The sequence below is a fragment of the Phoca vitulina genome, unplaced genomic scaffold, assembly GCF_004348235.1.
Source record: "Phoca vitulina isolate PV1807 unplaced genomic scaffold, GSC_HSeal_1.0 scaffold4, whole genome shotgun sequence".
NCBI lineage: Eukaryota > Metazoa > Chordata > Mammalia > Carnivora > Phocidae > Phoca > Phoca vitulina.
This window is the reverse complement of record NW_022589707.1, coordinates 64862323-64883236: the sequence shown is the minus strand read 5'-3', so window position 1 is coordinate 64883236 and position 20914 is coordinate 64862323. Positions and strand designations below refer to the sequence as shown.

At 42.5% G+C, this 20914-nt stretch overlaps 1 protein-coding gene across 4 annotated transcripts in view; it reads left to right on the top strand.

Moving 5' to 3' along the window:
* The window catches only part of CDK14 (cyclin dependent kinase 14), a 547444-nt gene that overhangs the window by 393053 nt on the left and 133477 nt on the right, over positions 1-20914 (top strand). For all 4 annotated transcript variants that reach the window (XM_032402204.1, XM_032402206.1, XM_032402205.1 and 1 more), the window contains one exon: positions 11351-11414. In XM_032402204.1, the coding sequence (XP_032258095.1) occupies positions 11351-11414 (64 nt within the window). The remainder of the gene's footprint in view (positions 1-11350; positions 11415-20914) is intronic.

Genomic DNA, 20914 nt, shown 5'->3' with positions numbered 1-20914 from the left:
GCTCTCTGGAAGGTGTGACTTCCACACTGGCTGCATTTGGATCAGAAAGGCTCTTGTCCGGGCTGGTTTGGCTCTGTAGTGTTTTTTGGTTTGTTACAGATATAATAGCCTTTCATGCATCAACCACCATGTAGAGAATCATTTCTTTGGGAAAATACTTTGTCCCAAGCAGCTCTCAAGCTATTAGAACACAACTCCATTTTAGGTGCTGATATTTAATTTTTGCTTTATGGAATTTTATAGTCATAAAGGGAAAATAAGATCCCTCCTAAGCTTTCACTTGCCATTTTTACATAATGGGGTTTTCTGACTCTTGGGCGGAAACTGGTAAACAACACAAATGCTCATGAGTGAGAAAGTGGATGAATACCATCCCATTAACATTACAGTCACACGAGAGTTTGGATGAATCTTAGCAATATAATGTTAAGTGAAAAAAAAAATTCCAAAAGATTAGCTACAGCCTTGTATCCTGAATATAAAATATTAAATAATTAAAAATACTTTATAATCTTTATAAGGACAATAAAATTATATACAAACAAAAGATAGAGAATAATGAACATGAATCAGGATGGAGATTGCTTCAGGTGGGCATGGCTGGGTGATTGCATGGGGCCTGAGCTAGGATTAGATGTGGCTGTTGTTAAATAACCCAGTTCTTGTCCGGGACGGTGAGCTCATAGGTGCTTATTCTGTTAATGGAAACAAAATTCTGTGTACTAGGTTTAAGAAAAAGAAAAAATATGTATTAAATACATCCTCTTTTCTGTTACATTTGTCAGGTTGGAATAAGAATGAATGACAAGGGGCGCCTGAGTGGCTCAGTCGTTTAGCGTCTGCCTTCGGCTCAGGTCATGATCCCAGGGTCCTGGGATCGAGCCCCGCATCGGGCTCCCTGCTCAGGGGGAAGCCTGCTTCTCCCTCTCCCACTCCCCTTGCTTGTGTTCCCTCTCTCACTGTATCTCTCTGTCAAAGAAATAAATAAAATCTTTAAAAAAAAAAAAAGGACTAACCCTGTTTAAAAAAAAAAGAATGAATGACAAAATCAGCTTTCTTAGTAAATAGCTATAATGGGAGTATCTTTGACTCTGAGACCAATCTGAGTGTGCGCAGGAAGTCAGCAGAGGCACGACAGGCCTTAGCTGGTGAGGTTGCTCGGTGGACCGCTCAGCTTCGGTCTGTCGGTCTTTGCTGGTCTTGCAGCCGTAAACTGCTTTGGAAGTCAACTGAGATGAATTTACAGTCCTATTAATAAAGTGCTGGCATCTGAATGTTGAGGTGGGAAGGGCACCAGACGTAAATCCAGGTTGTGTCCTGGTTCTGTTTTTCTCTCCTAGGGCACCTGACCAGGTTGCCCTTCTTTGCAGTTACAGTTTTCTCATCTGCGAAGTCGCCAATATTGTCCTATTTTATTGGGCTGATCGCAACTCATGAAATAATAGGTGTGAAATTGCAAACAGTAAAGCAGCTTCAGTGAGGTTATTATTGCTGCAAGTGGATATTTCTGTTTACTTCATGTTTTGGATGCATAAAATACCCATTTTGAGTATCATGTATAAATAATATTTTGTAAATGGTAATTTTACTCTGTAGTAGGCTGAATAAGGAACACCTAAAAATATTAGACCCTAAATCTCTGGACCTGTAATTTTACCTTATTTGGAAAATAGGTTTTTACAGATGGGATTAAGTTAAGGATCTTGAAATAGGGAGATTATCCCGGATTATCCAGATGGACCCTAAATGCAGTCATCAGCGTCTTTGTAAGAGAGGAGGTTTGATACAGAAGAGAAGTCAGCGTAGGGGCGGAGGCAGAAATTGGAGTGATTCAGCCACAAACCAAGGGAACCCCCTTAGCCCCCAGAAGCTGGGAGAGGCAAGAAATGGACTCTACCCTAAAGCCTGGAAGGGAGGGTAACCCCATAGATGCCTTGATTTCAGCCCAGTGAAAATGATTTCCAATTGCTGACTCCAGAACTTAAAGAGAATTAAAGTTCTGATGTTTTAAGTCAGCAAGGTTGTGATTATTTGTTACAGCACTGACAGGAAACGAATACGTTCGCTTTCACGTGTTCTTGAAGGAAATGTAATTTTCTAAAACATGCTCAAGGATGCAAAGTTTCATAGTGTTGCAAGCCAGTTCCGTAGCTTTGTCATTTTTAATTTTAATATAAAAATGAATATTTAAAATGCTACATTTTTGAAGGCAGAAGTTAGTTTTGCATCTTTGTGTCTCCCGATAATTAGCACATTGCTTTGCACACAGGTGATGCTCAGTAGATAGGAACACCACTTTCATTCAAGAAGAAAACGGTGATCAGTTTGGGCCTGTGGTATGTGTCATATGTGACACAGACATGTGTATGTGTCTGTGTCCTAGAATTTTCATTGGCCTCAAGTTTGCAGCTGAAGTTAAGAGCATCAGTGGATTATTGTGTTCTGCCTGTTTCCAGAAATGATTCGAAGCCTCTTGCCATAAGAAACACCTAGGCTTTGAGATTGTTCAAGTGAGGACAGGAGCGCCGTGTGGGGGATGAGCTCGGAGGCATAGAACACCGAGCCAGACTCATGCAATCATGGTCTTCTGCAGTGGCTCCTGATACGAGGTGCCCGCACCACTGAACTGGAAATTGCCCACAACCCCCTGCCCCTTCCAAATGCTACTTGAAATAATATACCTAGGTGCTCTGGATGAAGGTAACTGTAACCAGAATTTCCCCTCTACTGCCTGTGCTTTTTAGGTTGAAAAATCCAGTTAGAATGTGTTCTTTCAAGCAGCGTTTCTCACTCTTCGGTGTTGACATGGATCACCTGGGGTTCTTGTTGAATTATAGATTCTGACGCATCAGCTGGGGAGTGGAGCGCGCGCTGCCTTCTGCAGGTGATGCTGATGCTGCGAGTTCACGGACCACGTTTTGAGAAGCAAGGCTCCAGCATCTGGTGCCCCTGCTTCCAGGTCCCGCCCCCTGGGTTCATTTTTCCGCATTTCGTGCCCTGCTTCAGTCAGCCTCGCTGTGTGGCATCTGCTTGGCAACATCGCCTCCCTCCGGCCTCCGCAGCCCCCACCCTCGGGCTCCTGACCAGCGCACGTGCGCGCCCTTGACCGCGGCTCCCGCAGCGCGCGGCGGGGACTGACTGGCTGAGGCTGAGCCCCAGCAACATGGCCCAGCGAAAAGAAGAGAAAAGCCGTAGAGATGAGAGTGCAATCGATGAGGGAGTCAGGGTTTAGGGAGACGGGAGAGAAACAGTAGGAGAGAGGGGGGAGGGGAAAGAATGAATATTTTATTGGAGGAAAACATATTTTAAATGAGCTGCTCTTGGTGCAGAATTTGCCAGTGAAGAGCATTTTCTGGAGTAGTTTCAGATTTATTCTTTAGTTACCCTAAATTCTCTAACAGCCAACTGCTTGTTTTGTTCACTTACCTGCTGTTTGTGGCCCTTTGGATCCAGGCCAAAGACTTAAAAAAAAAAAATCTATAAACCATCTAACTAAACTGAGGGCCTCTAAGAGACTGCCTGGTTAGATTGGGCCAGTCAGTCCCAGCCCTTGGTGATGTTAGAATCACTGGAGAGCTTTAGAAAATTCCACATACCTAGGCTGCAGCTCGGACCAGTTAAATCAGAATGACTGGGGTGGGTCCCAGTCCTTAGTGTGTTTTTTAACCTGTGTTTTTTTTTTTTAAACGCCTCCCAAATGATTCCCATGTGCAGCCAAATGCCACTAAACTAGACCTTTACCTTCCAGCGGGTGAATTGAATTCACTTTAAGTAGAACTCGAAGAACTGTCCTTTAATTTCAGTTGCTTCCCATCTGAACCCTTGCCCTGTTGAAAACTCTGCACAATATTTTGGAAACACCATCTCTTTTAATCCAGCAGTTGAGCCACTGATTAAATACTGAAGCAGCTTCTGAAGTCCCAGGCAGCTTTTCATTTTCTCAGTGTGGTGGCTCCCCCTGCTGGCCATTCTCGGTAACGGTTGCTGCTCTGCCGAATCTCACTGCTTGTTCTGAGCTCTGGAACACAACCAACCTGGAATCACAGCATCTTAGAGCTGCTTTTCTGATCCCATATGCAACCTGTATGCCATTGGCCATTGCCAAAAATGAATAGTGCAGACACTCTAACCCTTATCTAGTGGCATTGTAGGTAAAGCCTAGGGAATGGTGGAAGAGAGGAACTATGTATGTGTGTGGTGTATATGCATACACACGCATATAATATACATGTGTGTATATATATATACCACATACATGTATATATTTGCTTATCATGCTACCAGAAAAGATTCTGATGTCAGCCATTGATTGTGCTGGTTCTCTGCAAAATAATTAATATTGAGACATACTTTGGATAGAAAATGGGGAAAGAAAGCTTTCATCCATATCTTCTCTGCCCTCCTTCATCTAATCATACCCTTTTCCTTATCAACTCACATCTCCTTATCTATCCAGTAAGTTATAATGATGGCCAAATATAAACAAAGGTAGATGCAAATGCAGGACCTCATCCTGTCATGCAAACTTGTAGTATTATGTCAGAATTTTACCACAGATGACCCTTATGTCAATGGAGGCAGAATTTGATCCTTATAATATCTGATTGCAAAATATGGTACAGTCCAACCCTTAGCTGCGATTAAACCTCATAGGGCTGCCATTCCAGTTTATACAGCTCTTGTACTTAGAATGCCCTTCTCTGTTGTACATTAATATCTTAACCCATTGGCCCTTGTTTTCCATCCGACTCCGCACAGCATAAGTCAGTCCCCCTGTGACATTGCTGTACTTCATCTGTTCGAGGTGATGTCCCACACCATTTCTTTTCAGAGGGTAGACCACCTCCTGGGACATGGGCCCACCACCCCCTTTCTGGGTACATCCTGTAGAAGACTGTTTTCGTCCTTCTCCACAGGCAGCCCCTGGTACTGGCACAGCAATCCAGATGTGCTCTGACTAGTATGATTCAGTGATGTAATCTGCATTAGTTGTTTATTGCTGTGTAACAGTACTACCACAGATCTAGCAACTTATTTTTTAAAGATTTTATCCGTTTATTTGAGAGAGAGAGCGAGCACGAGTAGGGGGAGCGGCAGAGGGAGAAGCAGGCTTCCCGCTGAGCAGGGAGCCTGATGTGGGACTCGATCCCAGGACCCTGGCATCATGACTTGAGCACAAGGCAGACGCTTAACCGACTGAGCCACCCAGGCGCCCCACAGACTTAGCAACTTAGCATACATTTATCATCTCACAGTGCTGTGGGTCAGGTATCCAGGCATGGCTTAGCTGGTACTCTGCTTCAGGTTCTCCCAGGGCTGCAATCAAGGTGTTCAGCTGGCCTTCAATCTTTTATGAGGTTGGGCTGGGGAAGGATCCGCTTCCAAATCATGCAGTTGTTGACAACATTCAGCTTCTTGCGAGCCATTAGACTGGGGGCCTTGAGTTTTGCTGGCTGTTGGCTGAAGCCACCTCCAGTTTCTTGTCTATGGCCTTCCCAGTATGACTGCTTGCTTCCTCAAAGCCAGCAAGGGAAAGAGTCTCCCAGCAAGGTGAGAGTTGGCATTCTCTACAATATAATCACAGAAGTGACATCTTGTCACTTTTGCTATATTCTGTTGGTTAAAAGCAAGTCACTGGTTCCATGCACAGTCAAGGGGAGGAGGGTAAACACCAGCAGGCAGGGATTATGGGGCTATCTTGAAGTCAGCCGACCCCAGTCCCCTTTCATTTCCACTGGGTGGTCTCCTAGAATTTGTACTCAGCTGAAAACCACGAGTCCTTGGCTCCACAGATTGTTGTCTGCCAGGTCTTTCCATCTCAAACAATTAATAGAACCCAAGTCCTAGGCTTCATGTTTATTGCTATTAGGTTTCTCTGTGTTAGCTTCAGCGAGTTGTTCCTACCCGATTAAATATTCTTTAAGTCTGGTTGGGCCATCAGAATATTACACATCTTTTCTATTGCGTCATCTGAGAATGTAAGACATTTTTCTATGATGTTCTTTAAGTCACTGATGAAAATGGTGAAGAAGTTGGTACCTAGTAACTAGTGCATGGTGTGTGTGTGTGTGTGTGTGTGTCTGGAAGGGGGAGGAGAATGAAAAAATCCTTGCTCCTCATACCCAAAACTTCTTCTGGAGTCTGGTCAGTTGGCTGTGAATCATTTAACAGCATCTGAGCCCCACGGCTGCCCTTTCTGATCCTCCTGGGAGCAAGATCGTGCCGCTCTTAAGAGCACAGTCGTTCTAGTCAAACCAAGCTGGCACCACCCACTTGAGAACTGTTTTTCTAGATAGAGCGCACACAGGCAGGAGAAGAGTTAGGAAGTCCTGCTTTTCTGTGGCTCATCTTGAACTCTATAGCACCTGTTCCAGAGTGCAGTGTGTGACAGCCAAGCCCAGTTCTGCCGAGCTTCTTCACAGGCTGCATTTAGGACTTCTCCCTGAGGAATCATAAAGAATCTTCCAGAACCCAAAGTAGTACAGTGGTGAAGCAATTAATTTTAAAGATGTATGTTGTATGTGTGGACTTTCAGAGTTTTGGTGTAAAAATCATCAGAGTTATCTGGTTGTTCTCCATTTCCTTGCATTCGTTGCTAAGTCAGTTTGAAATCAGCCAGCACTGCCCCAGAATGCCCACCTCATAAAACCGAAAAACCTAAAGTGGGAACCCAGCACGTTGCACATCACTGCTTTAGTACATACCCGTGTGAGCCAGTTTTATCTGCATTTGATAGGCCCGAGTTTCTCTGCGCCGGAGTCTCTGTGAGAGACTTCTCTGACCCTTTGACCCAGGAAAACTATTAGCAGCCCTTGTTCTGTTTAAACTGTGGGCATTCTTCAGGAAAAGCCTACGGACTCATTTTTAGCAGCCCTGGGACCTGACAGGGAAATGTGAGGGAATTCGTGCAACTGTTAGTAATTTGAAAAGGTAAGTAAATATTTCTGACAAGCACTAGTTCTTGAGCTCTGAGCTTTAGACATTTAGAATCCGCTCTTCGTCTGTCTGTGGTAAAGTAGATGTTTCAGCAGAGAGACCCTCTTTTTCTGAGTGTCGTCCTCTGCTCATCAGAGGCTGACACGGTGGGTGGGATCATTACCCGTCAGTGCGGAGGTAAGCCCAGAAGAGTAAGTCTGGGGTCCTTAAATCCTAGTTCATCAGGGTCAGGCAGTGTAAACATCTACTGAGAAAGTGAGATCATCCCTTGTTTTTCTTAACAGATGCTAAAAGTCCAGGAAGTCACAGACACCGTTCTGGGAACTGTGTATGCATGAGTATAGGGAAGTGAGACCATTTTGTAGCTTGTGTTTTGGCATTTGCTTTCTATTACCATAAATATGCTAAAGAGTTCCAAATGTTTTTCTGGACTTTAATCCCTCTCCTGAGATCTGTATCTGTATTTCCAGCTGCTCTTTACACCCCACCCCCCCATCTTGATCTGCAGGCTTTTCTCCCGTTCAGTAGATCCAGGATTAAACTCATTGCCCTCAGCCCCCAAATTTGCTTTATCACCTACATTCGTGATTTTTAGCTAATAACTTCTTATTGCCTATAAAATGGCTCTTAAATGGTAAGAAATACATTTTGTTTTTTTAAAGATTTTATTTATTTATTAGAGAGGCACAAGCAGGGGGAGGGGCAGAGGGAGAAGCAGACTCCCTGCCGAGCAAGGAGCCCGATGCAAGACTCCATCCCAGGACCCTGAGATCATGACCTGAGCCGAAGGCAGACGCTTAGCCGACTGAGCCACCCAGGCGCCCCAAGAAATACATCATGACTCATAAAGCACTCATATACATATACTCACACAGATGTAATGTGAATAAAAGTTTCATAAAACAACATGTATCTTTAACATGTATATTACCTTCTGATATTACCTGTTCTACTCATCTTTAGAAAAATGCTGATATGAACACTCTGTGTGAAATTTACAATCTCCCAGGGGGTCATGTGACCTGTAGTCTGAGAAAACCTGAGACAGAGATAAAGTGCAGTCCCCATTTATTCGTTCCCTGGCCCTAGCCTCCCCTTCCATAACCCAGCCAACAATCCAGTGACACTAAACTTCACGCTGTAACCCAGACACGGCATTCGCTCATTCAGTCAACATGTACTGAGCGCATATTTGGTGTCAGGCTTATTTGGTGTAGGCACTAGGGATCTAAAGACACGAACACCGCAGTCTCCACTCGGAGGTCTACGGTGCAGTGCACAGACAGACCAGTAATCTGACAACTGTAAGGCCGTGCGTCGGTCCTGTAGGAATCCTGTACCAAGCCCTCAGAGATTATGAGGATCACAGCGTGTAACTTGGACCAGAAGGTCTTTCGGGAAAGGGTGGCTCAGGAGCTGAAGCTAGAAAAAAAGTAGGAGTTAAGCTGGCCAGTCGTGGGCAGGGCATTCCAGAAGAGGAAACCACTGTGAGAAGGTATGGGGGCATGAGCAGCAGGAGAATTTGGAGAACTGAAAGTATTTCGATATAGCCCTTCCTTATAACCAGTGTTTCCTGCTGTCGCTACCCACCCCCACCCCCATGCCCCTTTTCTGTACTTGGCCAGCTATTACTCAGTATTCCCTCTGCCATGCAGCTGTTCTCCCCGGCCCCAGGGAACCTCAGGCACACCCCCACTTTGGGCTCTCAGCTCCTTCTCCCCACACTTCTGAGGAAGCACTTGTGTTGAAGGCAGCCCATCGCTGCCGCCCCATCTGCCTCAGAGTGGGAGCACCTCCAGGCATCTCATCCTTCCATCTTCTGTGATGAACACAATAAATGTTAGCCCAGTGAAGACATGGCCCAATAAAGGAACAGGGAGACGTACCAGCCACGGGCACAGGTGTCAGGTGAAGCTTCTTGAGTGACCTTGTAGAAGACGTTTTAACATATCATAGCATGTCTGTCACTTTAAGACTGAAAGCCTCAGATGTTATCAACCTGCCTATTTATAGATGTGGGACCACCTTCGAAAGGTCGGTGGTGCTATTTTCTTCTGCCCTGTTTTATTTGCAAAAGATTAGTTTTTACTTTTAGGGAATACCTCTTTTTCTAACCTAAACATGTCCTGGTTGTGGAATGTCTTAGTCAATTAATAGAAATGAAAATCTGTCAGAGACAACGTACACCCACTTTCTGCTGGGCACACGTAGCCTGTCATCTCTAACCATGCATTTAACCCAGATTGCCTTCCCAAAAAGGCCTTCACAGGAAGAAAGGCTGATTTTTAATACTTCTTTTCCTTTGCCCACTTTCTACCCACATTGTATTTCTTGTGCAAATGGCCCAAGAGTTGTAGGCAGGAGAATCTGAGGTGTGGAGTCTCATCAGTCAGCGTTACAATAACTCAGAACAGGACTTACGCATTTTCTATGCATTCTACTTACGCATTTCTTTGCATTTTGCTAACACAAACATTGTAGAGACGTGTACCCTCAGGGTCACAGCCGTACCTTTACTAGGAGTGAGAGAATGAGGTTCAAGTTCTGGCTGGACTTTCTGTAGTTTATAAAACCTTCAGAGGGTCTGTGTCATATTTGATGGATTGACTGTGATCAAGTCGTGATTTTGAGCCGAAAGTTTCTCCCTTTAGTTGCTCAAGTCCTTCCCATCCTTCATGCAGATTTTAGTGGAAGCTCAAAGAGGAGCATTCCTCCAATGAGCTATGTGCGCTGCTCACGAGCCTGGTTGTCTCCCTGCCTTAAAATAATCATTGGAATTAGTGAAAAGAAGGGGGAAATGCCTTTTGCAGACACTTACCGCAGTAGCTCGTGTCAGACGGTGTCTCCGTCTCCTTTCCTGTCTTACAACCCCCTTCCCCGGCCCTCTCCCTGTCTGCCCACCTCCCACCCAGCCCATCCATAGGGTCACCTTCCTTGTGTAGATGTGCCTATTACTGTTACTGTTGATTGTGTTTGCAAAATTAATCAGTGACACTTGAAAAGAATTGTATTATCTCATCCCAGAACCCAGTGGGGAACCTCATACATGTAGTTAATCCCGACTCACCAGAGTAGGAAGCCATGAGGGAGACACTCACTGCGTGTTTGCCCCTCTGATATGAGGGCCCCGTCCCCCTAGTAAATAAACGCACAAATCATCAAAGCTCTGCATTTCCTTATTGCACAGCATTGCCTGCTAATGCTCGGATAAAGTGAATTTGCTTAATTCCCTCCCGTGATATCTGCCATTCCTCCTCTTTTCCCAGCTTCTGGCTTTATCTCTTGCCCTTTCTCACCTGTTGCACTGTGTGTGTTGGTCCATCACAGTTTGAGTTACGCATGGCATGGGGCACCAGACTCTCCCACGTGGCCAGTGCCACCCTGACCTGAGCCTGTTTTCTAGGGTCACTTTGAATAGTATCTAATACATAGTGCTTACTCCTGCCAAGTAGTGTTCTCACCACAAGGGAGGGGGGTGCTATTATCACCCCCAGTTTACAAAGGAGGGAATTGAAAGCTCAGTTCAATGAGGAACCTCAGTGAGGTTATTTCTTGCCCATGGTCACATGACTAGTAAGTAGGGGAGCAAGGATTTGAACCCACGGAGTCTGTTTCCAGGGTCTGGGCTCTTAACCCTCCAGCTCCACTGTTCTCGACTGGTGAGTTACCATGACCACGGACTGTGACAGCAACCTGTGGCGGACCTGGGTGTTCGCATGGGGCGAACCCAGTTCTGTATGAGCTGCAATTGCCCCTTAATTCCTTCAACCAGATCAAACATCGTGGTGGTAAAAAAAGAAATGGGGAAAGAAGGTGAAAATGTGGATGAAGAAAGGAAAGAGTGTAGAGGGAGGACAATATGGGGGGGGGGATGGGGAAATTCTAAGCCACATAAAGATGTTATCTGAAATGAGTGGTGTGGGTCATCGAGAATGAGCATCCCAAGCTGCTTGTCCTGCTTCTTTGAAACGTCGTGATGCTCAGACAGAGGATGCGGGGGATGAAATGACAGAATGCATAGAACTGCTAAATGATGAGACATCTGATGCTGGAGTAAAGGACAAAAGCTCATGCAAGAATCATGAGGGACACACACATGCTTGATTCAGTTCCATGGAAATGACAGCTTATCGCTGGCATCCTAAGCCTACTTATTAAGTTTGGAGTTGACAAAATGCAGCAGATTTCACTGCCTGCATTCAGCTGCATGTGTTAAAACTCAGACATTCATCTTGGGTGGCTCTTTAGCTTTTAGTTTGGGGTTTGTTTTTGCTGAAATAAAATCCCTGGCACACGATCATGGAAAAAAAAATCCAGAGTTTCATCATATGCAGTGTACTGTTTTCTACACTGGAGAATTTTGAGTGCTTTGGAAATAATAAGTCTGTTTCCACAATTTCCTGCTCTCCACTAGGTTCTTGGAACGCCAAATGAGGACACGTGGCCTGGAGTTCATTCTTTACCACATTTTAAGCCAGGTATGTTTCATTAATTACAAATGACTAAGTGCTTCCTATATGCAGAGTGAATATATACGTTTTCCCCCTCAGGCTTCTATATTATACCTTGAAAAATTCTGGTTACTTGCTCTTGTATATTCTACCTATTAGTGGAGTTGTCCTTTGTTTTTACAATGTATTTGTCTGTAAAGATAGAGTTAATGACATTCCTTATGAGAGGTTTTCACCATATGTATCTCATTTGAGTTGACTGGCTAATAACGTAACCGTATCATCATCGGTTAGACTGGCATCCATGTCTATAAAACAAAATTTAAATTAGGATACTATGGTCTATCTGTGACTTCTTTGAAACAATACTAGGAAAAGTATTACATTGTAAAAATGAAAACTTTACATTTTGATTTTTTTAAAAACTAGTGATATATATAGTCCATTAGTTTGAGTTTAAACATATAAAATGTCCTGCATGTCTGTCGTACAGCATGCCATCTTTTTTAATGTAAAATATTTAAACCTCTAAACTGGAAAATCTGAGAGAAAATGCAGACTTTTTAAAATAAGTTGTCACTTTTTCCTTCGCCAGTAGATGGCAATCAAGAAACTTTCAGTTTTAATAATTACACTTAGAAAAAGGATCTTAAATGGGGTAATTTAATTTTTATAGGAGAGGTGAAAGGTTTGGAATTGGAAATTTAATAAAAATCAATGGAATTAATTATTGTAAAATAAATCTCTTGTTGTTGTTTTTTTTTTTTACTCTGTTACAAAACATGGATTATAAAGTGTAGACCCACCATAAAATTACTGAAAGGGATTTTATGGAAGATCTAATAGCCCATTATTTTATGAGGGAAAAGAGCTATGAATAATTTCTGTTATGGGAGCCAAGTTTATTCTCTTGTTCTTCTTCCCCTCTTTTGGGGCACCATCAGGAATAAATTACCAATCCCAAAGAATGACTGAGTTGGGAAACTATTTTTATTCTCAGTATTTTTCTTCTGACAGTGAGAATTCTTCTATCCTCTTGGCTTGCCCCAAGGACTCTTTGTACTTTTACTGAAATTTTTAAGTAACTTCTATGTTCTGAAAGACTATAGAAACTTAACAAATTAAGATGGATTTTTTTTCTTCTTTTTTTAACCAAGCAAGAAGCGCCCTCTAATTGCTCCAGCTTTTCCTGATGGAGTCTGGGAACACAGCTCTTTGTAGATGTTCCAAATGTGGGCTGTGAAAGGTTAGCTTCCCCATGTTAGTATCTAAAATCTTCAGTCCTGGGAAAATAAAATAGAGGAGACTACGAAAAGATTTTGAATAAATAAAGTTAGATGCAGAGAGGAGTAATTAAGACAGTCATTTGGCCTGCCAAGGTTCTGCACCAGAAAAGATGGAGTCATATGTTTATTCTGGTGTGAACAGAATTAATCTCCATCAACAATATACAAAAGCATTTATTAAATGTGTTCTGCAAAGTCCTCTGATGTAGTGCAAGTCAAGCTAATAAATGGGGAACTTCATGAGATCAGGGACTGTGCATAGTTCATATTTTGGTGTTCAATAAATATTTGTTGCTCTGAACTAAAACAGATATTATTTATGTGACTTTTCCGGGATAGACATATATAAATTAGGCTATATATGTGTAAGTTATTTACTATTATGTATAAGTACCATTACAGACACTTAATACATAGAAGGTAACAGGGGACCAGAAGAATGATGTGTTTAGATGGTGAACGGCGTGGGTGCTGACAAACAAGAAAGATATTCCAGGCGAAGCTTGGGGCTTGTAGGTAAGAGTAGACATGATAAATGTTTTTTGAGTTAGCTTGAGAGGTGCCAAGGGGAGACAAGGTAATAGACTGAGGCAAAGGAAGCAAATCTGAGTCCTTTCATGCAGCACTTAATCAGATCATCAGGGGAGTCCTCACCTCGGACCTCCCGAACCTCATCCTCCAGGGGGAGAAGATACTCATTCCCAAATGAGAAAAACAGCAGTGCTAGGGTCTGCCTGTCCCACTCCCACTCTGCACCTCCTTATTCTACCCCCAAAGGGTGCCTTAGAAAGTCTGAGGGAAAGTAAGAGAATCTGAACCTTAAGGACGTACTTTGTTTTGTTTTGTTTAATAGAGTTCATTTTTTAGAGCAGTTTTAGCCTCATAGCAAAATTGAGCAGAAGGTACAGAGATTTCTCCCATACCCCTGCCCCAACACATGCACAGCCTCCCCATTATCAACATCTCCCACTACAGTGATACGTCTGTTACAGGTTCATGAACCTAAATTGAGGCAGCATTATCATCCATAGTTCATAGTATACGTTAGGGTTCGCTCTTGGTGTTGTATGTTCTGTGGGTTTGGACAAATGTGTAATGGCATGTATGCACCATTATAGTGTCCTACAGAGTAGTTTCACTGCCCTAAAGCATCTTCTCTGCCTGTCGTTCTTCTCTTCCCCACCCAACCCCTGGCAACCACTTTTTTTTTTTATTGTCTCCATGGTTTTGCCTTTTCCAGAATGTCATAAAGTTGGAACCTACAGGGTGTTGCCTTTTCAGATTGACTTCTTTCACTTAGTAATATGGACTTAAGTTGCCTTCATGTTTCCTCATGGCTTGATAGCTGCTTTCTTCTTAATGCTAAATATTTCATTATTACGGTATATTACAGTTTATCCATTCACCTCCTGAGGGACATCTTGATTGTTTTAAGTTTTGGCAGTTATGAATAAAGTTGCTATAAACACTTGTGGGCAGGTTTTTGTGTGGACATCAGCTTCCAACTCCTTTGGGCAAATACCAAGGAGTATGATTGCTAGATCATACGTACTTTGCTTAATTTTTTAATAGCTAATAAATTTAAGCAATTCAAGATATCAAACAATATGAAAAAGGAGCATGGTGCAAAACCTCCCCAACCCTGTCTGCCATCTTCCCACTTCCTCAGAACCACTGCTCCCCCACCCCCCGTTTTATTAGTTTCTTATGTTTCTTTCCTTTATGTAATTGTGGGAAATTATGAATATATATACTTTATATTTCCAGTATTAAACACAATTCTGGATCTTGCTTGTCTCATTAATGCATCCTGTGGGTCTTCTCATATCACTCTGTAGAGGAGGCCAGTGGGGCTTATAGCTGCATTGTTTTCCATTGTATGGATTTAAGCTATTCCCTACTTATGGGCATTTGGGTTGTTTCCAGAGTTTTGCTATTATAAATATCATAACCCTGTACACATATATACATGTCACATGTATGCAGGTATATGTGATGGATAAATTACCAGAAGTAGGATTAAAGAATCAACAAATATATACAATTATAACTTTGAACACTCTGTAGATTGTCGAAAGGGATGGTGCCCATTGGCTGTGTTACCAGCAAACACATGAGAATGTTGCTTCTCCACTCCACAGGCTACAGCCAAACTTTCAGACTTTGCCAATCTGTTAGGGGACAAAAGGAATCTCAACACAATTTTTAATTTCATGCTCCTTTTTATGATGAGGTTGAGCATCTTTTTGTGTTTCAAGATCACTTTCATTTCCTTTTCTGGGAACAGTTAGTATCTTTTGCCAGTTTACAGTTGAGTTATGTGTCATTTTCTTACCAATTTCTACAGTTCTTTATACGTTGAGGAAAGCAATTTTGAAAATAATCCTCACTCTCATATCTTACTTTTGTTGCTTAACTGAATAAATTTTGCCCTAAGAAAGAAAAAGCTATGGTGCTTGAGAACAACGCAGTTTATATTTTTTAAAAGATCAGTTGTTATTAGAGATCTATGTATAAATCTACATATATGTACCTTTGAACGGAAAACTGTTTTCAAATGGATTATCTTATAGCTATGATCTAGGTAATGAATAAAGCTAAAAAGCTAAGTCTCTTGGTTTTAACATATTGTAATCTAATTACCTACAAGGTCTTTTTAGTTGTTTTTTTAAATTAACTTATCCTTATAGTTAATTTCTATAGAATAAGTCCAGTGTATTTATTAATTCAACAATATTTATTGAGCACCATTTGTGTGGATAGGAAGTGGGGATGTTGCTGTGAACAAAACACACAAGATCCCTGATAGGTAGGAGAGACCTGTAATACATAAAATCTATAGTATATTAGGTGGTGATGAGTACTCTGGAGGAAAACAGAGCAAGAAATGGGATCAGGAAATGCCAGGGAAGGGGGCACTTCACAGTTTTAAATTGTAAATGTAATCAAGGAAGATCTCACTGAAAAGATGACATTTGATTCAAGGACATGAGAGAGAGAGAGAGAGAGAGAGAGCCGTGAAGTTATTTGCGGAATTTCCAGAGAGAACCGCAAATACAAAGGCCCTGCAGTGGGAAGAGGAGGGTTTAAAATCAGGTCAGAGGTGACAGGCACTGTGCCAGCAGGAGTCCTTCATCTTTTACTCTGAACCAGGCAGAAAGTACTGGAAGATTTTGAACAAGGTGGCACACGATCTGGGTTGCATTTTACTAAGATTACTCTGTCTCTTGTGCTGAGAATGGGGGGCCCAGGCCCAGGCAGGGAGACCCGCTCAGAGACTGGGACAGGAGTCCAGGAGAGAGACGATGAAATGAGGCATGAATAAAATGACTTTACCTTCTCAACTTCTCTGTGTTAGCGGAGAACTTAACCTGGCTTTCCCTTGGAAAGTAGAGCAAAGCTAGAGAAACATTTTTAAAACGATTGCCAAAAAATTAAAAGAACAACTAGATAACAACTGGGTCGTAGTCTTTACTATTTAGTCTGTATCCTCTTCTGCTCTTACATTTATGCTGACACCAGATTCCTTAACCTCATTCCTTAACCTTCTGTGGGAATTCGCTTACTCCCATAACAACCAGGCAGCTGAGACAGGCCGCCACCGCGTAAAATAAATATATGTAACACACACATACACATACATGTGTGTGTGTTACATAGAATAAGGAGTCTAACTGTGGGAGGTGCTGCTTTTGCATCATTTTCTTCTGTTTGAATTTCTCTTTAAGGTAATGGGAAGTGGGTCTGGTTTTTTGAACCTCATTGCTTTCCCGTTTCTCTTCCTTCACCCTTGGGGTTTTGTGGTATATGGCCTCCCCCCACCCCGCTTTCTCTTTCTTCCACCTCCTCCTGCCTCTCCCCCCCTGCCCCTCTCTTATATCAGAGCATCTCCTTTTATCAACATGCTCAGGACGCTTGCTGTGGGCCAGCCTCAGAGGTGAGAGGTTATTCTTAGCACTTCAGTAATTCTGTCACCTCTGATCAGATTCATCACAGGACAAGCCCTGTTCCCTAACAAAAAGTAAAAGTCCACTGTAAAATTAAGACAATTTTCCTTTCACTTGTTTCATAGTTACTCAGTAACAGGACACTTCTGCGTAATGCTCGGTGCCTCAGTTTCCCTCTGAGATAGTAAGAGTCTTCTGCATGTGAATCCCAGCATCACTTTCTCCTGCCTGCTTCGCCCACAGCTACTTTACATCGACAGAGGCAACACGGCTTCTGTGTCCCCGGTGAAGTGATACTTGAAATTCTTTGTTATATAAGACAGACTTAGCATTAATATTTTCTAAAAAACACATCTTGCATACACATTTGATATGTTGTTTGGGCTTTGCAGAATTGTGGTCATTCCTAAATCAGGATAGAACATAGGTAGACATTGGAGGCTCTCCAGGCTGGTAGAATCGGGGCAGGTGACTGAGGATGCCGAGAAGACTGAAATTTCCTCCCATCGAGGAAAACCCTTGGGGCTGGGAGCGGAAACACTGTTTTGGTTGTGCTGTAACTAAGCAAATTGAACATTAAAGCAGGAAGAAGCTTCAGGGGGCACCCGGTCCTGCTCTCTCCTTTGTCAGGTTAGGAACCCGAGGGCAGAGATGTTAAGGGGTTTCTCCAAAGTTAGTGTCAGAGGTGGGTTTCCATTCAGTGCTCTTTTTTTCCAGCATACATCATGGAAGATCATGCTACTGGACCTGAGCATGATTACTGTATCGCGATTTCTCACTGACCTTTTTCCAGTGAGCATTTTATTGACTGTTAGTCTATAAAGAAAATAACAGAAAACTAGAGAGGATCTGATCTCTGTATCTAGTGAACTACATAGAACCACAAATACCACTTTGTATTAAGTAGTTTGGCCTCAGGGTGCCTAGGTGGCTCAGTTGGTTAAGCATCAGACTCTTGATTTCCGCTCAGGTGGTGATCTCAGGGTCTTGATCTTAGGGTCGTGAGATCATGTCCCACATCGGGCTTCATGCTGGGTATGGAGCCTGCTTAAGATTCTCTCTCTGCCTCTGCCCCTCCCCACTCTATACTCTCTTCCTCTCATAAATAAATAAACAAATAAATGTAGTTTGTCCTCAAGATAACATGTAGACTCCATGTATGATACTTTTATTCACCTGTTAAGTTCTTCCAACAAAAAGGGGGCATTCAACAGCATTCCTTTAATGGTAGATTATCATTCAGGAGTTTAAAAAAGAAAGGCACTTTCAGGAAGAAAAAAATGTTGCTAGACCAGAAGCAATTAAAAGTAATAAAATTTAGACTAAAATAAATCTGTGTTCCCAAATCAAGCAAGAGAACAGAGCATTTCTAAAGTGATTATAGTATTCCTCAGAGAAAGTTATCTAATACAAGAGGCTGTTTGATTAAGGAAGATTTGATGAAAATAGAATGTTTTTCAATGAACGAAGTGAAATAAAAGTTTTCCATTGGAGGCAAATTGTAGAATGGTAGTATTTTAAACATTTTATGCCCAAATCTAAGCCCACAGACACATTGACCTTGAAGACAACATTTAAATATGGACTTAGTTCCAAACAGAGAAAGACAAATACCATATGATTTCACCTAAATGTGGAGCCTGACCAGACAGGCAGTAGGCAGGGGACGGGTTAAATGGGTGATGGGTGTTGTATGGAAGTGATGGATCACTAAATTCTACACCCGAAACTAATATTACACTGTATGTTAACTAACTGGAGTTTAAGTAAACACTTGAAAAAATAAATGAATAAATAAAAAGCAGAAGCAGACCCGTGAATACAGAGAGCAGACTGATGGCTGCCAGAGGGATGGTGCGGGGAGGTGGGCAAAATGGGAGAAGGGGGGAGGGAGATACAGGCTTCTAGTTATGGAATGAGTAAGTCAGGGGGATCAAAGGTACAATAGGGACTGTAGTCAATTGTATTGTAGTAGAATTGTTTGGGGACAGATGGTCGCCACGCTTGTGAGCATACCATTAATGTATAGAGATGTTGAATTTTGTTGTCCACCTGAAACTAAGATAACATTGTGCATCGACTATATTTAAATAATTTTTTTTTTTTTAAAGATTTTATTTATTTGACAGAGAGAGACACACCGAGAGAGGGAACACAAGCAGGGGGAGTGGGAGAGGGAGAAACAGACTCCCAGCTGAGCAGGGAGCCCGAGCCGAGCCCAGGACCCTGGGATCATGACCTGAGCCGAAGGCAGACACTTAACGACTGAGCCACCCAGGCACCCCTAATTATACTTTAATAATTTTTTTAAAGAAAGGAAAAAAGAGTATGTGCAGAACACCAGAATAATAAAAAAGAAATTTAAGTTTAAAAATATAAAATAAAATATAGATAGATAAATATGGACTTACTTGTACTAAGGTTTTGTAATGAGGTGAAGAACTTCTCCTCAAGTCCTGCCTATTCCACAGGCCTGCCTGAGGCCCAGAACCTAGATCCAGACTTAATTCCAGAAGGAAGGTGTAAATTATTTCAGAAGTAGGATGCTATGGTGATAACACCTTACATTTTATGTTATATTTTATTATTTACAAAGCACTTTAACATATTACCTCAATTGGTATTTAGAGTAACCCTGAGTTATTATAACTTTGTCGCTCTAAAACTGTTGTCCCATTTTACAGACAAGAAACTGAAGCTCAGAGAGATTGTGTGGCTTGCCCAAGGCTCTCTTTCAAGGATGTAGCAGAGCCAAAACTCAATCCCAGGTCTCACAGTCCCTAGCCTGGTATTCTCACCCATGCCTGTGCCTGCCTTCAGATGGGTTTCCCTAACTGCAAACATAGGGGCATGAGGGAGAATTGTCAGGCTCTCCTCAGCTCTGCCTTGCAGCATCTTGGAAAAGATCTATACCTTCTTGCAGACACTAGTACCCCCTCCACCCCTTTTACCCCGTGCTTCCAATAAATTGTGAGCTCCAAAATGCCGCCTGTAGATGTTTACCTTCAAATGTGTGGTCCTTAGTACATATTATGGGAATTACCCAGTTTCATGATTTGCAGCCCTAAGGAAGGTTGGACCCTTAGCCTTGATTCACACTCTTGGCTTTTCCCCTGGTCTTTAAGAAGGTGGTAGAAAAACTGTGGAAGCAGCAGAAATTGTGTGGGATATTCAGTGCAGGAAGGCTGAAAGGAGGACATCTTCATGCCAAGATGGTGCCTTGTAGAGACCACACCTTCAGTCAGGGAACCCTTGTGGATGTGCAGAGAGCTCTTCCTTGCTCTTCCAGAAGAATCTTATGTCTCCACCCAGCTCAAAAAGTCCTGTGGAATTTAAGTGAGATAATCTATTTTTTACATTCTCTTTATTGCTTTGTAATCACTTATATTCTACCTATTTTTAAGAAGATTTTGAGCTAGCTGTATAATTGATATAAAAGTGCTTTTAAACTGCTGAGGGCAAAGGGGCGCCTGGGTGGCTCAGTCGTTTAGCGTCTGCCTTCGGCTCAGGTCATGATCCCTGGGTCCTGGGCTCGAGTCCCACATCGGGCTCCCTGCTCAGCGGGAAGCCTGCTTCTCCCTCTCCCACTCCCCCTGCTTGTGTTCCTGCTCTCGCTGTCTCTGTAAAAAAAAAAAAAAAAATTTTTTAAAAAAAAAAAAAAAAAAAAAAAAAACTGCTGAGGGCATGTAACTACAAAATAATATTTTGGACCATTTATAGTGTCCTCTGCCTGGTATTTCCTTTCCCACTCGCCCTTTATGCTTTATCTCAAGAATTGTTTTTTATGTCTTTTTTTTTTTTAATTGTTAGCAACTGTAATGATCATGGGTTACATCTGGATATACAAGGGTGTAACTATGTGACGATTATAAAAATGGACTTTAAAAATTATTTTGCAAATATCTCACTCTTATCTCAGATTTTATTGCTAAAAACTGTGGGTCTACCTGACCCAAGGCTTGAGACATTTAGACTCTCTCCACCCACCATCAACCACCACCTTCTCCGACTCTGTGGTTCCTCCTTCCATCAATAAATGCCACTCTGGTCAGATAGTGAAAAAGCCAGTTAATCAGTAAATTTATGAATGAGGTGAACTTTACAGAGCAGAGGAAGCTTTAGCAAAGGTTAAATGTAAGAGGAAGCGCACAGTGCCTTCACTTTCGCACTCTCTGATTGAGGCGGGCATGCTGGGAGCTGCGAGCGGGAGAGAGCATGCCAACATGGAGAGGCCACATTCAGTCCGCAGTAACGTGCTTCACATACTCTCATGGCTCGGATTCTCACTGAGGGC